At 40.0% G+C, this 19,880-nt stretch overlaps 1 protein-coding gene across 1 annotated transcript in view; it reads left to right on the top strand.

The window, feature by feature from the left end:
• Window positions 1-14,806, top strand: part of gabra2a (gamma-aminobutyric acid type A receptor subunit alpha2a) — a 40,757-nt gene extending 25,951 nt beyond the window's left edge. The window contains exons 7-10 of the mRNA XM_014191957.3: window positions 1,831-1,974; window positions 2,274-2,426; window positions 8,723-8,925; window positions 11,944-14,806. Coding sequence (XP_014047432.1) covers window positions 1,831-1,974; window positions 2,274-2,426; window positions 8,723-8,925; window positions 11,944-12,243 — 800 coding nt within the window. The 3' untranslated portion in view covers window positions 12,244-14,806. The remainder of the gene's footprint in view (window positions 1-1,830; window positions 1,975-2,273; window positions 2,427-8,722; window positions 8,926-11,943) is intronic.
• The last annotated feature ends 5,074 nt before the right edge of the window (window positions 14,807-19,880 follow it).

The raw sequence follows: 19,880 nt of genomic DNA, 5'->3' as shown, positions 1-19,880 counted from the left end.
ATTTAAGAGCAATTGGAGGCCACGGAAGGAGAGTTGTATGGCATTGAAGTTCGTCTGGAGGTTAGTTAACAGAGTGTCCAACAAAGGGCCAGAAGTATACAGAATGGTATTGTCTGAGTAGAGATGGATCAGAGAATCACCAGCAGCAAGAGCGACATCATTGATGTATACAAAGAAAAGAGTCGGCCCGAGGATTGAATCCTGTGGCACGCCCATAGAGACTGCCAGAGGTCCGGAAAACAGGTTTGACACACTGAACTCTGTTTGAGAAGTAATTGGTGAACCAGGCGAGGCAGTCATTTGAGAAACCAAGGCTATTGAGTCTGCCGATAAGAATGTGGTGATTGACTTAGTCGAAAGCCTTGGCCAGGTCGATGAATACAGCTGCACAGTATTGTCTCTTATCGATGGCGGTTATGATATTGTTTAGGACCTTGAGCGTGGCTGAGGTGCACCCATGACCAGCTCGGAAACTAGATTGCATAGCGGAGAAGGTACGGTGGGATTCGAAATGGTCGGTGATCTGTTTGTTAACTTGGCTTTTGAAGACCTTAGAAAGGCAGGGTAGGATAGATATAGGTCTGTAGCAGTTTTGGTCTAGAGTGTCTCCCGCTTTGAAGAGGGGGATGACCGCGGCAGCTTTCCAATCTTTGGGGATCTCAGACGATACGAAAGAGAGGTTGAACAAGGTAGTAAAAGGGGTTGCAACAATTTCGGCTGATAATTTTAGGAAGAGAGGATCCAGATTGTCTAGCCCTGCTGATTTGTAGGGGTCCAAATTTTTCAGCTCTTTCAGAACATCAGCTATCTGGATTTGGGTGAAGGAGAAATGGGTGAGGCTTGGGCAATTGCAGTGAGGGGTGCAGGGCTGTTGACTGGGGTAGGGGTAGCCAGGTGGAAAGCATGGCCAGCCGTAGAAAAATGCTTATTGAAATTCTCAGTTATCGTGGATTTCCTAGCCTCAGTGCAGTGGGCAGCTGGGAAGAGGTGCTCTTATTCTCCATGGACTTTAGTGTCCCAGAACATTTTGGAGTTAGTGCTACAGGATGCAAATTTCTGTTTGAAAAAGCTAGCCTTGGCTTTCCTAACTGCCTGTGTATATTGGTTCCTAACTTCCCTGAACAGTTGTATATCGCAGGGGCTATTCGATGCTAATGCCGTACGCCACAGTATGTTTTTGTGCTGGTCAATGGCAGTCAGGTCTGGAGTGAACCAAGGGCTATATCTGTTCCTGATTCTAACTTTTTTGAATGGGGCATCCTTATTTAAAATGGTGAGGAAAGCACTTTTAAAGAATAACCAGGCATCCTCTACTGACGGAATGAGGTCAATATCCTTCTAGGGTACCCGGGCCAGGACGATTTAAAAAGGCCTGCTCGCTGAAGTGTTTTAGGGAGCGTTTGACAGGGGTGGTCGCTTGACCGCAGACCCATTACGGACGCAGGCAATGAGGCAGTGATCGCTGAGATCCTGGTTGAAGACAGCAGAGGTGTATTTAGATGGCTATGTTTGGCTATGAAGGTTGAGTTTGTTGTTGACATGTCATGCCTAAGTTTGCTAATCTTGCCAATGAAAAAGTCATTAAAGTAGTTGGCGATATCAGCGGGTTTTGTGATGAATGAGCTATCTGATTCAATGAAGTTCAGTATGTGCTCCAAAACTTTTTATTATCATCCATTATATAATTGATCTTTGTTTCATAGTATAGTTTCTTCTTACTTTTGTTTAGTTTAGTCACATTTACAATTAATCAATTTACAGTACATTTGCCAATCAGCTGTTGTGCCAGACTTATTGTACAGACTTATTGACCTTTATTACTTTCTGCAGATGCTTACACAATGGCTGAAGTGACGTACATTTGGACTCGAAACGCATCAGCGTCAGTGGAGGTAGCAGGAGATGGATCCAGACTGAACCAGTATCACCTTCAGGGACAAACTGTGGGGACAGAGACCATTAAATCAAGCACAGGTCAGTCTAGACCAGAATAATCAAAAAATGGTGTGCTCAAATCAAATAGTGTTTTAAAGAAAAGTATTTCGGTGAAGGGTTGGAAAGGAAACATCAACTGGAAAATGAAAACCCACACTCACTAGTAATAGTAACCTGTGAGTGTGTGTTTTTGAGTTGATGAGTCTACACCAGTACCCATTACTGGATCTGAGCAGCAACACCAAGCAGAGACAGTAATCTCCTGAACCAATATAAAAAAATACAGTTATCACACCACACTCTCACCTGTATTTGTTCTGCTACTTCCCTGTCTGCAGGTGAGTACACCGTCATGACAGCCCACTTCCACCTGAAGAGGAAGATTGGCTACTTTGTGATCCAGACTTACCTGCCCTGCATCATGACAGTCATCCTCTCCCAGGTCTCCTTCTGGCTCAACCGAGAGTCTGTACCCGCCAGAACTGTATTTGGTAAGCACTTTCACACACAATTACTTGATCACAGCAAATAGTGATTACTACCACAACGGTGCCATGTTTGCAACGTCTCATATGTGATTTTGTCTTCAGTCAGTCTGAACATGTTTGCCTATGTAGTCAAGTAAAGCATATTATTCCACTGGAAGTCTCTGCTCTTTAGTGGTTGAGAGTGCTTCTCAATGTTCAGGTCAAACACATCATATGTTCCGTTTTTCTAGTCAATCAGCCCTTGTCAGATCAAATGCATTCCACCATAGCTAGTTCAAACACCTGTTACTCTACAGTCAGGCCAAACACCTGCTCTTAAATAACAGCCTGGTCAGATAAGTCACATACTGCACATCCACTCCTATCCCTGAGCAGGAGTGTTACATCTGACAGGCTAACACTATCAGAGCATCACAGCATGCTTCTCACAAGAAGCCCAGTTGACCCACCGAACAAATAAATAAAAGCCCAGACCCTTATATCCTATTTGGAAATGTCAGGGACCTGTCGGTCTCTAAACGTTGGCTTCTATACACTCTCTCCGTCTGCCCCCTAATGTAGATTCCCATCATATAATCAGCGCTAATTATGCATTGGAGTTCCATGTATTCAGAGCCAGTCAGTGTATTCACAACCTTAATGACATGAAGATTATGTTCTGTATTAGTTGAATGGTTTAACATTAGGGGAACTGGAGTGGTTTTTAATAGGCCTTTTAGAGGAGCAAATTCATGGCTTTTAAGTTGACTTAACATCAAACTACCACTTTAGCCCTCAATGTAAACACAGACCACAGGCGTATTAAAGATCAGTTACTCTAAATGCCCTTGGTTGCCAACATAACAGCCAACATATGAAAAAAAACTTATCAGTTTTGTCTTTATATGCATTGTTGTTGGTTTAAATTATTGTAGACTAGTTTCTAAAGTTTTAGGAAATAGTATATCCATCTATTTGTTTTCCTTTGAATACTTCTATATTATGCGTCCTTTCTTTTTCTTATTGTTTACATTTTGGGGTCAACTCACCATACAAATTCAAGACCTGCAGGATTTTCTGTCTATACTTTTAATTTGTTCACAATTCTCCCTCAGTCTTCTAGTGCATTAAACAGATGGATAACTATTCTAAAACATGTTCAATTATAATCCTCATGAATATCACTCATTGAGACAGTCTAGCTCAGCATTTCCTAAACTTGGTCCTCAGGACCCCAAGGGGTGCACGTTTTGGTTTTTGCCTTTACACTACAAAGCGGATTCAAGTGATCAAAGCTTGATGATTAGATTATTATTTGAATCAGCTGTGTAGTGCTAGGGCAAAAACCAAAACGTGCTCCCCTTGTGGTCCTGAGGACCGAGCATGGGAAACCCTGGTCTAGCTATTCATGCAAGGTTATTAAACATTTCATATTCAGATAATAGCTGGTAAATCCAGCTTTCTAGAGGGGTCAAAGAACTGTGGCTGACTGCTCCTTCTTTTCGTTGTGATTTGGCACACATCATCCTTCCCTCCCTTCCCATTCTACACTGAAAGAGTGAACAGGTTTCATGAAGTTGTTATGAATATGCTTCAAAGGGGGGCTGAACTTCCTGATCTAGCCTCGGTTTCAATTATCCTCATTCTGAAATGCCACTGATAATGAGGCGTGCTTTGATGTGGGTGTCTCTTTTGTGTGTTCGAATGTGGGAAGCGATGGTACATTCACTCTGCCAAAACAGTACACAGTTAGTCATTCACCATTCTAGATAACTTAAAACAGTCTAACCAGGTCTTGTCTGGAAGTAGGCTAGACTAGCTAGCAAGCTAGTCAACTTCTTTCACCAATTAGCTTCAGCCGGCTGGTGTGCAACCATGTGAAAGTTGGTTTGACTTTGAATAGCCTAGCTCTGGGGATAGTTAGGGACCATCAATAAATTACACAATATGTTCATGTTGCATATCTTTAGTTGTCTCAATTAAATGCTTTCAATATTTGCATATTCATTTCTAGAATTTATAGTTGGTTTGAGGTTTTTAAGTGATTGAAATTTGGAGCTTTTACTGATGGTCCCTAACTAGCCCCATAGGGATATCGAATGTCAAACTAAACAGACCATGGGCATTATGATCGGGTCCTGTGCAGCTGCGCTCCGAATTGATGATTACTTGGGTGCTGCCAGCTGTGGGCATGTGGGCAGGATTGAAATAAACCCAACCCAAGGAAGAAAACTGTTACGGTACCCTTCATTCTGTGACATACAATTCTTTCCTAATTATCTCGCAAATCTCAGTTTTGGATGAGATTGACTTTATGACAAATTATCCTATTTACACTTTGTAGTACATTTTGACACTACGATAATTGTTTCTGACTAATATCGATGCCACATTGCCGTTTTCTACCAGAGAAGTTGTTTATTGCCTTCAGTTGCTCTTTAAAGGCACACTGTAACACTGTGGTAGCTAGGAATGAGTTACAAACAATGTTGTTCGACAAACTCCTATCAAATACACTGTAACATTAAGGGCTCTATTCAATCCGTAGCGCTGAAGATCTGCGCTGTAGCCTAATTGAAATTTAAAGGCATTGTTCTCGTGTTCGAGGAGACTGCTTTCACGGTAAAAGCTGCATATATTGGCTCAATCGGAAAAAATAATTCACGCTATAATGCAGATTTTCAGCAAAGGCCATCTAAGGAAAAGTGTTCCTTTTAGAACTGTGTTCCTTGTTGTCTCTGTTCTATGAGGTCTGGCTCTGTGGTGGTGTTCTGGTTAAATTATTAATGTAGTCACCACTTCAAGCCTCCAAAGCACATCCCCACAGGGCGTTTTATCCTCGCATTCGGAGGATTGTTATTTTACCCCTTTAGCCTGCTGTTTGATGTAGTTTCATGTTTCCTCAAATGCAATGAACCCCCCCCCCCCCCAAAAAAAACCTATCCATCAGCAGCCATGTGGAAAAAAACACCCATTATTTCACTGTCATTGTCATCTTAGTCAGAGGTTTGAAAGAAGAAATGATAACTCGTTGTCTATTTACATGCCTGTGTCTGCATGTTTAGAGTACACAATGACAATGTGTAGATTGTCAATGGAAAACATGTTTTCCAGATTTGTTTATCCTCTCACCTTCCCCTGCAATGCAGTAATCTAAGTGTATTTTTTTTCTCTCTGAAAATGATGAGGCCAGGCAATTAATAAAGAGACAGGAAGATGCTTTGCATTTGCTTTGACTGAATTCATAGAACAGGGACTTAAGGGGGAGAGACACCTATTGATCATTTAGGAGGAAACTCAAGGAAGCGGAGGAAATATGGTAGATGCCTCTGTGTGTGTGTGTCTGTTATTTCTGTGTGTATTCCCATGTATGTAGGAGTATAGGTCTGGAGTGATACAACATCAAAAGGAAAACACATTGATAGGGTGGGATTCCTGCATGTCCTCCAGCACCTGATAGTCTTTGTGCACCATGATGAGTACTTCATATCAGCTTGTTGGTAATACTTTACTTGAACTGCGCTGCCGAAATGCCTTCTTAAACAGATCATAGAAATGATGTGCTAGACATCATAAAAGGTCATGACAACAGCTCACCTTTGACTTGAGACAATTGAACAGTAAAACATATTTTTCCAGATATTTATCTATATATCGTGACTGTGTTATATAAAGACTATTTTTGTTAGGACTGTCGAAGTAAATGCGTTAATAATGCGTTTAACTCGTGACATGTTTTTCGGCGTACATTTTTGGGACGCCATTAATCGCATCTTTATTTCTTCACTGCACTGAATCTTAACGCCTCGATCACACCAACAGCGTCTTTGCGCAAAATGGTACGCAGCATCATCTGGATATGTGTGAAACATAAGATCAACATTCACCTTCTGCTACCATTTCTGTCAAGCAGTTTGATGCATACATTCGATAAATCCAACGTATGCACCACACAGAACGAACTGCAATGCAATGCTGCAAGGCAAACACAGCGTTCCATTGGAAATGAATGTACTTCTGGTGTACTAAAATGCAATGATGCTGTCGGTGTGATCAAGGCGTAAGTGCACATGTTTCCGCACGGACCCTTTTTAAGCTCAAAACACAACACTTAACACAGCTACGGTCAATGGGTGTTTCTAGAAGGGACACATATTTTGCCAAAATTGACTTGTCATATTAGGTTTCGGAGAATTTACGCAGCAGGGTAAATAACATAGGGTTAGCTAAAAACTACTTTTGACATCAATTTCACAAACTGTATCCCATCTAGACATGACCTAGTCAATGCTTGCGCCTTAACATGAAACCCCTTTACATCGCAGAAAACCTTGTGCCTCTAGCCAAAATCATGTAAAAATTATGCCCAATGTTACCAGGAATGTTTTTCTTTCTGCCGCAGATTTGTGCGCATGTCACGGGCCACTCGCGAGCCACTATTTTTTGGGGGTTTGATAACCAAAATAAATTTAGCTAGCTAGTCATGTTACCTGACCACAGGAACAACTGACATTTTTAAAATTATTTTAAAATTATTTAACCGTTATTTAACGGTTATTTACAATGACAGCCTACCAAAAGGCAAAAGGGACGGGACGGGGGCTTGGATACATTTTTTTTTTTTTGGACAAAACACACATGATAAGAGAGACACCCCAACATAACATAAAGAGAGACTTAAGACAACACAGCATGGTAGCAACACAACATGGCAGAATCACAAAATGATAGCAGCACAAAACATTGTGCAAACATTATTGGGCACAGACAACAGCACAAAGGGCAAGAAGGTAGAGACAACAATACATCATGAAAAGGAATAGGCTACAAAGAGATGCTTTAAAGGTTGGCTGCATATGCAAGAGTGGGGTGTTTATGATTGTGTGAGAGAGGATGTGTGTGAGAACGGGTTAAGTGGGGGAGTTCGATTTGCCTGGCCTGTTTCCCGGGTGAATGGAGATTTCACTGAAGGACCAACGGAATGGCCTAACATGTTCAAACTCCGCTCATCCCGGGCACTGAGCCATGCAAAATGAACTTGCCCAGCAAGAGCGAGAGGAGGGTGTAGGCGGGAGAGTGTGTAGGCCTATGGGTGTAAAGTTATCTGAACAGAACAGATGGTAACAGTGCTTTCATAACATTGTTAGACAAGTTTAAAAGCTATTTGTTCTTTGTATCCATAGATCCCGTTCTTTTTTCCTATAGTCACACTCATTTAGAATGTTTGAAGCTTTAACAGTACTTAAAGCTGTGTACGCGCACGTGCAAGTGTTAAACTTCAAGAAATATTGATAAGAGGGAGTAGGCTTAGTTAACCATCAGGAGTGTTAATAGCGACTTTTGTGTTTACTGTGAACATTTTATTTGTTAGGTTATTTTACCAGGTAAGTTGACTGAGAACACATTCTCATTTACAGCAACAACCTGGAGAATAGTTACAGGGGGAGGAGGATGAATGAGCCAATTGTAAACTGGGGATTATTAGGTGACCATGATGGTTTGAGGTCCAGATTGGGAATTTAGCCAGGACACCCTACTCTTACAATAAGTGCCATGGGATCTTTAATGACCTCAGAGAGTCAGGACACCCATTTAACATCCCATCCAAAAGACAGCACCCTACACAGGGCAGTGTCACTGCCCTGGGGCATTGGGATATTTTTTTAGACCAGAGGAAAGAGTGCCTCCTACTGGCCCTCCAACACCACTTCCAGCAGCATCTGGTCTCACATCCAGGGACAGACCAGGACCAACCATGCTTAGCTTCAGAAGCAAGCCAGCAGTGGTATGCTGCTGCTATTAAAACCGTCTAATTTGGTGTTTCCGTCCCCAATCAATGCAAAGTATGCCTGCAACTCAATGCACAGTTTTTTTAATGGAAAAATCTTTCTTTAGGGTCATTAACTCTATTTAATTATTGTAATCGTTTGACAGCCCCAATTTTTGTGCATGGTATGGGGATGTGCATTTGCTTTGTAATGCTCGTGCGTGAGGAGTTTTCCCCAGGTTTTCACAGTAACAGTAGCCACCGTAGTTACATCTTGAAAGAAAGCTTCACTCAAAACGCAGAGAGGTGTTTGCCACTACACGTGGGAATACTTTTTTTGTAGCCTACCAGAGAATCATCCACATGAATAATCGATTGTCATTGTGGATGGAAATACCATTTTCTGTTACACATAGAAATACAAGTGAACAAGGAAAAAACTACAGTACTCTTCACTTACTGCAGATGGAATTACTAGTATTAATCATTCAAATGAATTGTCAACATTTTTGATTTAGCTTGTGATCACATTTCTCTTTTTGTGATGACATAGGTGTGACCACTGTGCTCACTATGACGACTCTCAGTATCAGTGCCCGTAACTCTCTGCCGAAGGTGGCCTACGCCACGGCCATGGATTGGTTCATCGCGGTATGCTACGCCTTTGTGTTCTCTGCCCTCATCGAGTTTTCTACCGTCAACTACTTCACTAAAAGAGGCTGGGCCTGGGACGGCAAAAGTGTGGTCAACGTCAAGGTAACCAGGGCAACCCCACTGACCACTGACAGTCCCATATTGCTGTTCATTGAATTGAATGTCACATGCAATCCTGCATTTGAGTTAACACTGCATCTTTATCATGGTACTGTACTCGCTAATAGCAGTTTTCATTTAGTAATGCTATAAGAGGTATGTGCAGAACAAGTGAACAACGGCTGTCAAGACAAATACAAATCTGAACAATTGTCATACATTCGGTTAATGTACAGATTCTACAGCCCCATGGCATTGCAGAGATAAATGTAAAGGAAATGCAAAGACATACCTATGAAGCATAGAAATAAATACATTATATTCAAAGCAAACCAGGCTCTCTAATACTCAGAAGTGTTTGCCTGAATATCCATGTTGAGATATTGCATCTGAAGCGGTACCTTATTAAAAGAGAGGGAGGGATGAAAGGAAGATAAAAGGAGATGAGGAGCTGCATGTGGGTGCATCAAAAGCAGAGGCGAAACGCACAAATTATCTGTGATCTCTCAAGTAGAAGATTGTTGATACAGTTACAGTGCCTTCAGACTTATTCCACATTTTGTTGTGTTACAGCCTGAATTTAAAATGGGATTAAATAGATATTTTTTCTCACCCATCTACACACAATACCCAATAATGACAAAGTGAAAACATGTTTTTAGAAATTTTTGCAAATGTATTGAACATTTCATACAGAAATATGTAATTTACATAAGTATTCACACCCCTGAGTCAGTACATATTAGAATCACCTTTGGCAGTGATTACGGCTGTGAGTCTTTCTGGGTAAGTTTCTAAGAGCTTTGCACAGCTGAATTGTACACTATTTGCATATTATTATTTAAAAAATTATTCAAGCCACGTCAAGTTGGTTGTTGATCATTGCTACATAGCCATTTTCAAGTCTTGATGTTCAAGCCGATTTAAGTCAAAACTGTAACTCGGCCGTTCAGGAACATTCAATGTCATCTTGGTAGGCAACTCCAGTGTATATTTGGCCTTGTGTTTTAGGTTATTGATCTGCTGAAAGGTGAATTCATCTCCCAGTGTCTGTTGGAAAGCAGATTACACCAGATTTTCCTCTAGGATTTTGCCTATGCTTAGCTCTATTCCGTTTTTCCCCCCTATTAAACTCCCTAGTCTTTGCCAATGACAAGCATACCCATAACATGATGCAGCCACCACCATGCTTGAAAAAAATTAAGAGTGGTACTTGGTGATGTGTTGTGTTGGATTTGCCCCAAACATAACGCTTTGTATTCAGGATATAAAGTTAATTTCTTTGCCACATTTTTTGCAGTTTTACTTTAGGGCCTTATTGCAAACAGGATGCATGTTTTGGAATAGGTGTATTCTGTACAAGCATCCTTCTTTTCACTCTGTCATTTAGTTCAGTATGGAATCACTACAATGTTGTTGATTCATCCTCAGTTTTCTCCTATCACAGCCATTAAACTCTAACTGTTTTAAAGTCACCATTGGCCTCAGGATGAAATCCCTGAGCGGTTTCCTTCTTCTCTGGAAACTGAGTTAGGAAGGACGCCTGTATCGTTGTAGTGACTAGGTCTATTGATACACCATCCAAAGTGTAATTAATAACTTCACCATGCTCAAAGGGATATTCAATGTCTGTTTTTTTACCATCTACCAATAGGTGCCCTTTGAGAGGCATTAGAAAACCCTCCATGGTCTTTGTGGTTGAATCTGTGTTTGAAATTCACTGGTCGAATGAAGGAGCTTACAGATAATTGTATGTGTGGGGAACAGAGATTAGGTGGTCATTAAAAAAAGAATGTTCAACACTATTATTGCACACAGAGTGAGTCCATGCAACTTATTATGTGACTTATTAAGCACATTTTTACTCCTGAACTTATTTAGGCTTCCCATAACAAAGGGGTTGAATACTTATTGACTCAAGACATTTCAGCTTTTCATTTTTTATGAATTTTTAAACATTTCTAAAAACATTATTCCACTTTGACATTATGGAGTATTGTGTGTGTGGGTGTGTGTGTGTGTGTGTGGTGTGTGTGTGTGTGTGTAGGCCAGTGACACAACATCTCAAGTTAATCAATTTTAAATTCAGGCTGTAACACAACAAAATGTGAAAGTCAAGGGGTGTGAATACTTTCTGAAGGCACTGTAAGCCAGAGAAATAAGTGACACCAAGGCTGTGTTTACACAGACAGCCAAATTCTGATATTTCTTTCAAGTAGTTGGTCTTTTGACCAATCGGATCAGCTCTGAAAAACATCTGATGTGATTGGTCAAAATACCAATTAGTGGAAAATAAGATCAGAATTGGGCTGCTTTCGAAACGCAGCCCAACATTCAGATTTCATAAGTGTTTCTGAGTTCCGAATTCTGATTTCAGCTCATTCCTTTCCCAGCATATCTGATAATTACACTTTCTCCCCACAACTCACATACTCAGAGGAATGTGTGTGACAGCGACAGTGATGGGTGTGCTTTTACTTCAGAATAACTATTACTAACTGAACTGCTTGTAACCATATACATATCCTGCCATAATACAGATTTGATAAGTGAGGCCAATTAGAATGGTCATGAGAGACTTCAAAGAGATTCACACTCCATAAGGACCTCAAGGTTACTGTTCATTTCAATCCAAATTGATATTGAAATGAAACCCCATAAGGCTTAACAGGCAATTTAGCAAATTATACACTTTGTTTTGGTAATACATCATAGATTGTTAAAGGCAGAATCATAATTACTGTGAAATAGCTACTGTACAACAGATGCTCCATTTTCAAATCAGAAGAATAATTTCAAACATATTATGGTGTCTGGGTATTGTGCCTTGAGATGAGCTTTTAGCTGTGTGAGAGGTATTGAGAAAACAAATGCAATGATCTAGTAACAATCAAACAGTTGGAGGATCAGTTAGCCTTCATAGTAGTATTACCTCTGGCTTGTAGTGTCTCTCATTGTATTACAACCAGTAATGAATTACAACCAGTCTCTAATGTGTATTTTATTTCTCTCCTACAACAGGAGGCATCCTTCACGAAGAAGAACAATGCCTACGCTGTTGCCGTGGCAAACTACGCTCCAAACATCACCAAGGACCAAGGTGGTATGCCCACCATCTCCAAGAGTGCCACCTCTGACCCCAACAAGGCCAAGCCAGAGGTCAAGCCCGAGCAGAACAAGAAGACCTTCAACAGCGTCAGCAAAATCGACCGTATGTCCCGGATTATGTTCCCTGTGCTCTTCAGCGGTTTTAACCTGGTCTACTGGGCCACCTACCTGAACAGAGAACCAGTCATAAAGGACATGGTCCCATCCAAATGAATACAAAATATTCACTTTGCAAGGAGACAGGATTCACTTTACACAGCTGACCCAGGACTGATGATCTGTGTGCTTTTATGTGTGTGAGTTTGGTTACATGGAGCCGTGGCATGCACTGGAGTCAATATGGTTGCTTTCTTTTGTAGGCGCATTCATTACGAGGAGATACCCAGGTAAATGATTACTAATTTCTAGTTGAATTGTAATTTGTTTGAGAGTTTATAGTTGTAAAGAGGTTAACATTTAACGATTGTTTGTTTATAGTGATGTAAGGATCTTATACTTACACAAATAAAGAAACCACTGGTGCTTTCTCTACCTTCTATTTGAATCTCCAAGAAACCAACTGCCATAATTCAGTCAACACAAAAAATAGTTACCAACTCCTAGTTATAACCCTGTATTGAAGACTCCTGTATAAGAAAGCACAGACAAGCATTTCCTGTTTTTGTTCCATTATTAACCTATATCATGCTCTTCATATCTTACGATGTAAATGTTTGTTTCCACTATTTTTTACTTTAATCGGATCAAATTCTTAAGTTGGAAATAAAGACCGTGTTGCACCCTTTTTTCATCACACAGTGAACACAGATCTACCCAAGTGAATGTTGATCCTGCAGGTTCCGGCAGTACACAGCTAGACTCACCATAAGTTCAGGGATGGATGAAGGATCACTTCCTATCACTTCCTATCGTAGGCTTAAAGACACTGTGACAGAGGACAGTGAATAGACACAAAGTGTGAGTAAGGCTTGCAGGAATGTACTTTATGCCAATATTTAATATCACTGTTATCTATCATAGAGTTTGATGTGTTTTGTATTTACAGATTCATTTAATGACTCAAGTATGTGATTCCCTGTTGTCACCATTTTATATGCAATGTAGCTTTTTTCTCTGATGCAGATCAAAGGACCCAGATGCATACAGTGGAGTTGGACATTTTTGACACCCTTGATAAAGATGAGAAAAAATAACTATAAAATAAATAATTTAAATACTGAGCTATATTGTATGCATGTTATATGCAACAACAAAAAAATGGGCTCCAGGATCCACCACCATATTTTACAGTAGGTATGGGGCCAAAGAGCTATATTTTCATGTCATCTGACCAAAGCACTGGTTCCATTTAGCAAACTCCAGGCATTTACATGCGTTTGAATTAGGACATTTTTCTGTGTTTTATATTTCCACCCTATGAGGTTGGAGTAATACTGTGAAATTGAGAAAATTATGATAATGTCCTTTTAGTGTATGAGCTGTTTCAAACGGTCGCTTAAAAGTTCTTCCAGTTTTTGTGGGATGGAGTTTGGTTCTTCCATGGTGACATCACCATGCGGTAAATGTGTGAATAGACCAATAAGAAATAGAGTTCCAAACCTCTCTGCTAATAACATTTAATTTTCCGTTTTTCCCTCCCCACTCAGACCACTCCCAGACCATCCATTCAAAATTCTTGCTTGAGAAATTGTTCTTTGCTAAGAAGCAATTTGTTTATTTTTGGCCATTTTAATTTAAAACAATCACAGTAAGGTACTTAATTGTTCCCCAGACATTTTAGTAAAAACCTGGTTGCCTCTGCCAGGAGGCTGAAACTTGGCCGCAAGTGGATGATAACCAAGACAATAATCACAAGCCAGATCCACAAATAAATTGTTAATTGGCCACAAAGTCAACATTTTGTAATGACTATCTTTGTCTCCTGACTTGAAACCCATTGAGATCCTGTGGTTTGAATTGAAGAGGGCAGTCCATAAGTGCCGATGAAGGATATCAAGGATCTGGAAGGATTCTGTATGGAGGAATCTAAGTCTGTGCCGTTATCCTCCCAAGGTGAGGTATTGAAAGGTTTTGAAAACAGGGGTGTCAATAATTTTGACACCTACCTTTTTGAGAAAAAAACTATTATATTAGTTGTTAAACAAAATCTGGTTCTCTGATTAATTGTATTACTATAAAATAACAAGATTACAATTTTTTTTTTGCATACAATATAGCTCAGTATTTGAATTATTATTTTATACTGGCATTTTTGCTCATCGTTATCAAGGGTGTCAATAATTTTGGACCAAACTGTAAGTGCTTCTAATGTAGTCATATCAAGTCCAACAGGTAACACTTTGTTTAAAGGTCTGCTTATAAAATGCTTATAAACAGTATTACATAAATTGTTAACATTGTGGTTTATGCACAATATAAAGCTGTTATTCATTATGTATATATGATTACATGTCCTCATAATAAATGGTTCCTAAATTGTTTAATTTAGTTTATAAATAATTAATAAGCATGCTTAAAATACAAATTGTATTAAAAGTTCACAAATCAGTTCATATGGACAAGGTTGTCTCTGTTCGTTTCTCTTTGACTCAGCTCGACCATATGATCAAATTGTGAGATATTTTTCTTGGTCACATCACTGTTTCTCTTTCTATTTTAGCAGTGGGTGAGCGTACCATGCCATTGCATTTTCTATTGTAAGTAAATATGTAGTTTAGTGGGATTTGTTACTGTGTTGTACACACATTTGGAAAATAAAAAAATGTGGCACAAAACATTACACTTACTTTATGATGATATACCACACACAATACAATCATAATGTAATGTATTTTTCCAATGAATGTATTTTAAAATTTTACTCTAAGTCTAGAATTCTTGTTATTCTCCTGCTTTTCCATGGTGATATTGTCAAAATCACAGAAAGAGTTATACTCTTAAAACTTTGAGTGCACAATCGGATTTCACTTCCATTCGAAGGTGCCTTGAACTGAACATGTTTTTCTTGCAGAGTCCCATGAGTTACCATATTAATGGCATTTCAGTTTGACATTGCAAACTGTCCGATGAAAAATACTTATCATGAGTTTCAACAAATCTTGAAGATATCCTATTACTTTAGGTGACAGATTGCAGAGATTTAACAACCGTAACAGTTGAAATAGATATGATACAGAAACTTAAGATATCCTGAAGGCATGCACCCTGACGTTAGAAGTGACTCTTAATGAATGGTCAAGAATGGAGCTGCCCTATTAGTGGTTTAGTCAGATAACTCACACAGTAGCCCAAAGCGTCCAGCTGATGAATCACAGAACAGGACATGTGCGGACATCCTCCTTCAACCTACCAGCTTCAGTTAAACAGACAATATTTATTTTTCACTTGACTTGAGGAAGCCATACACACAACCTACATAACACTGCCATAAGAGTGACATAATGCCTAAGGCTTGAAAATGTCATATTTATGCCAGTAAACATATGAAGCAGGAAAATATTCAACAAAAATGGCTGAATTACTGTTAGACTTTTATTTCAAATTGCCTGAAAGGGGGTGTTACCAACCTGACTTCTGCCCTTCCCTGTCCTGGATTATTACTGTCTTGGTGCTTCAAGCCTGGGTGTAGTGGCTGAGTCACAGATCTAAATGAAGTAAACAATAATTTCCCTTTCTGTCAACACCAACACATCCTTTCATATAGCAGATATTTCATACTGTACAAAACCCCAAAATGCTCAAATTAAAGGGATGTGTAACTACACACACACACACCACACACACACACACACACACACACACACACACACACACACACACACACACACACACCACACACACACACACACACCCACACACACCACACACACACACCACACACACCTCTCCCTTAGACAGCCTCAGAACTACCTGAGCCAACACACGACTGTCAGCAGCAGGACATCTAGCAACCAAATCCCAGCGCTGCTAAAATTATAACACTGCTGAAATCCCTACACTGCTGATACCCCAACACCGCTGAATACCTAGTGTGGCTGAAATGGGCACAATCGATATCAGAGCAGACTGTACAGTATAGTGCTCTAAAAGAAAACAGCAAGCAGTGCACTGTCTGTCAGCAGAATTACCTCACTGTGTGCTTCTTCCTTTCTGCTCACCCTTAATCCTCAAATTGTCTCTCTACTTATCTGTTTCAGTGTTTGTCTGCTTTTTAATGTGTCGACTGCAAACTCCACTAAGATTAACCTCCCTAGAAACCCATATAGGCCTAGATACTAGCCATAAATTAGCAACAATTTGAATGTTGTGTTAAAGACCTGTTCAGATGAACTGTACGGTCCTCTTATAGCCTATAATTGCATTGGAAGGTAAAGTGGTGCTTGATGAGGTTGTTGAACCATGGGTAGTGAATATAATGTAGGCCCTCTATAATCTAGGGTGATAGAAGATAGTGGGGTTATATTATTTTATTCTCTCTAGTCTAAATTCCACAAATCTCTGACACTTTCCCATGCACACACATGCACTAAGGATGCCTTCAAACCAGACAAACTGATGCGTAAAACTGAACAACTGTAACGCCCTGGCCATAGAGAGGGGTTTTTGTTCTTTATTTTGGTTAGGCCTGGGTGTTACATTGGGTGGGCGTTCTATGTTCCTTTTTCTATGTTTTTGTATTTCTTTGTTTTGGGCCGTGTGTGGCTCCCAATCAGGCACAGCTGAAGTTCGTTGTTGCTGATTGGGAGTCACACATAAGGAGCATGTTTTTCCTTTAGGTTTTGTGGGTAATTGTTTCTGTTAGTGTTTTGCACCTGACAGGACTGTTTGGCTGTCGGTTTTCTTGTTTTGTTTGTATAGTGTTCTTTCTTTATTAAATATTCAATGATGAACACTAACTCCGCTGCACCTTGGTCTACTCTCTCTCACGACAGCCGTTACAACAACTCAAAGTTTTTCAATGGGAACAATGCGTTGGGGCAGGGCCTAGGGTTGTGTTGCAGTATCCATCAGAAAAGTTCAATTGAAAACGTAGAACAGCGTTTCACGGAATCATTTCTCCTCACCACCACGTTTTTGTTTGAAGGTACCCTAAAGCATAAGGGCATGTATGTGTTCACAGGCTCACAGAAAGATACTGTACACAGACACACACTGATACATTCTATGGCTCTGTTACATTTGTCAACACACACACACACACACACACACACCCACATAGCCCCCTGGCCATCAGGGGCAGCACAATCTCTCTTCCCTGATCTGTTTTAACCTCTCTGGGGTATGTGGGACGCTAGCGTCAACAGCTAACAGCCAGTGAAATAGCAGGGCACCAAATTCAAAACAACAAAAATCTCATAATTCAAATTTCTCAAAGTATTATACACCATTTTAAAGATAAACCTCTCGTTAATCCAACCACAGTGTCCGATTTAAAAAAGGCTTTACGGCGAAAGCATACCATTAGATTATTTTAGGACAGTACCTAGACAAGAAAAACCACACAGCCATTTTCCAAGCAAGGAGAGGCGTCACAAAAACCTAAAATGAATCACTAACCTTTGACGATCTTCTTCAGATGACACTCCCAGGACTCAATGTTACGCAATACATGTATGTTTTGCTCGATAAAGTTGATATTTATATTAAAAAAAGAAACATTTTACATTGGCGTGTAATGTTCAGAAATGTTTTGCCTCCAAAACTTGCGGTGAATGAGCACATCAATTTACAGAAATACTCATCATAAACGTTGATAAAATATACAACTGTTATGCATAGAATTAAAGATAAACTTCTCCTTAATGCAACTGCTGTGTCAGATTTCAAAAAAGCTTTACGGCGAAAGCACACCTTGCAATAATCTGAGTACAGCGCTCAGTCACCAAAACAAGCCATACAGATACCCGCCATGTTGTGGAGTCAACAAAAGTCAGAAATAGCATTATAAATATTCACTTACCTTTGATGATCTTCATCGGAATGCACTCCCAGGAATCCCAGTTCCACAATAAATGTTTGTTTTGTTTCAATAAAGTCCATATTTATGTCAAAATACCTCCTTTTTTTCGCGCGTTCAGTTCACTATTCCAAATGCAAAATGCGCGTGCACTAAGTTCAGACGAAAAGTCAAAAAAGTTATATTACAGTTCGTAGAAACATGTCAAACGATGTATAGAAACAATCTTTAGGATGTTTTTATCATAAATCTTCAATAATATTCCAACCGGACAATTCCTTTGTCTTCAGAAATGAAAAGGAATGCAGCTCGCTCTCACAGCTGTGCGCGTGACTGAGCTCATGCCATTCTGCCAGACACCTGGTTCAAATAGCTCTTATTCTCTCCCCATTCACAGTAGAAGCCTGAAACAATGTTCTAAAGACTGTTGACATCTAGTGGAAGCCTTAGGAAGTGCAATATGACCCCACAGACACTGTATATTGGATAGGCAATCACTTGAAAAACTACAAACCTCAGATTTCCCACTTCCTGGTTGGATTTTTCTCAGGTTTTCGCCTGCCATATGAGTTCTGTTATACTCACAGACATCATTCAAACAGTTTTAGAAACTTCAGAGTGTTTTCTATCAAAATCGACTAATAATATGCATATCCTAGCTTCTGGGCCTGAGTAGCAGGCAGTTTACTCTGGGCACGCTTTTCATCCGGACGTGGAAATACTGCACCCTACCCTGCTGGACCTATGAGTCCAATCGCCAGCGGGCAGAGCTGTCAAGTGTCATCAGAACTCTTATCTCTGCTCCCGCATCCCACTGTGCCCCCTTAACCAGTTAGCCTGTGTCTGTCTGCAGATGTCAAGCGAGCTTGTCTTCATCTTCCCACTATACGAGCTCAAAATCATTGGTGTATCAGACTGAAAATACACAATGGCTTAGAAAAACTCAAACACGTGCTGGTTTAGTAGGGGCTTGTCCTATCAGCTTGATGTAAATCAGGGATGTAATACTCCAAATAATGGAGGGCTGAGTGCATCTAAACTAAACATCCAGGTGAGTGTACGGTTTCTGTGTGCTTCTTTGCACTTTCTTCCTCTGTGCAATAAGGTAATAATAAAGTTTATTCCTCCGTGCTTCTACACCTGCATTGCTTGGTGTTTGTGGTTTGAGGCTGGGTTTCTATACAGCACTTTGTGACATCAGCTGATGTAAGAAGGGCTTTATAAATACATTTGATTGATTGATTGATTGATTGATTGATTGATTGATTGACTATACCTGTATATTAGTGAGCATGAAATGAGCCTGATGTATTTTTTCATCATCATTTTCTTTATTTTTGGGGGGAGGTTAAGGTGAACTTACTCATCCAATAAAGTTAGTTACATTTCACTGTTTATGCACAGATTTCCTTTAACTAAGTTGATGCCACATGAGACCACATGAGATCCCAATCGCAGTGCCAACCCAGACAAACCACTGCATCAGCATAATACGCACACTGAACAGTGAATACATGAGCACAAACCACATACCGAACACAATTCTGCCTTAGCTCTCTTTGTACACAGACCCCGACAGATCCCGCCAAACATAATCAATGGACTCCTTTGCCAGAAGATCCAAAGACGAGTAACCTTGGCTTAAAAGAGAGCTCAGTGCAGTTTGTCTGTTATTTTTGATGTAAAGTGTGTGAAACCAAACAGACAATTCATTTAGGGAATCAACATATACTTGCCTTGTTGTGTGATTACTGCTAATGCATTCAGAAGCTGCATCTATAGTCAGTATGTGATTCATTTGTAGGCCAAGGTCACTGCAGAGTCTACTCATATTGATGCATGTTAATTAGGCCCTGGAGAAGTTCATAATGCGAACAAAGACAATTCTTCTCCT

The sequence above is a fragment of the Salmo salar genome, chromosome 01 (assembly GCF_965601325.2).
Source record: "Salmo salar chromosome 01, fSalSal1, whole genome shotgun sequence".
NCBI lineage: Eukaryota > Metazoa > Chordata > Actinopteri > Salmoniformes > Salmonidae > Salmo > Salmo salar.
The sequence above is the reverse complement of the archived record's forward strand: the minus strand, read 5'-3'. Positions and strand labels throughout refer to the sequence as shown.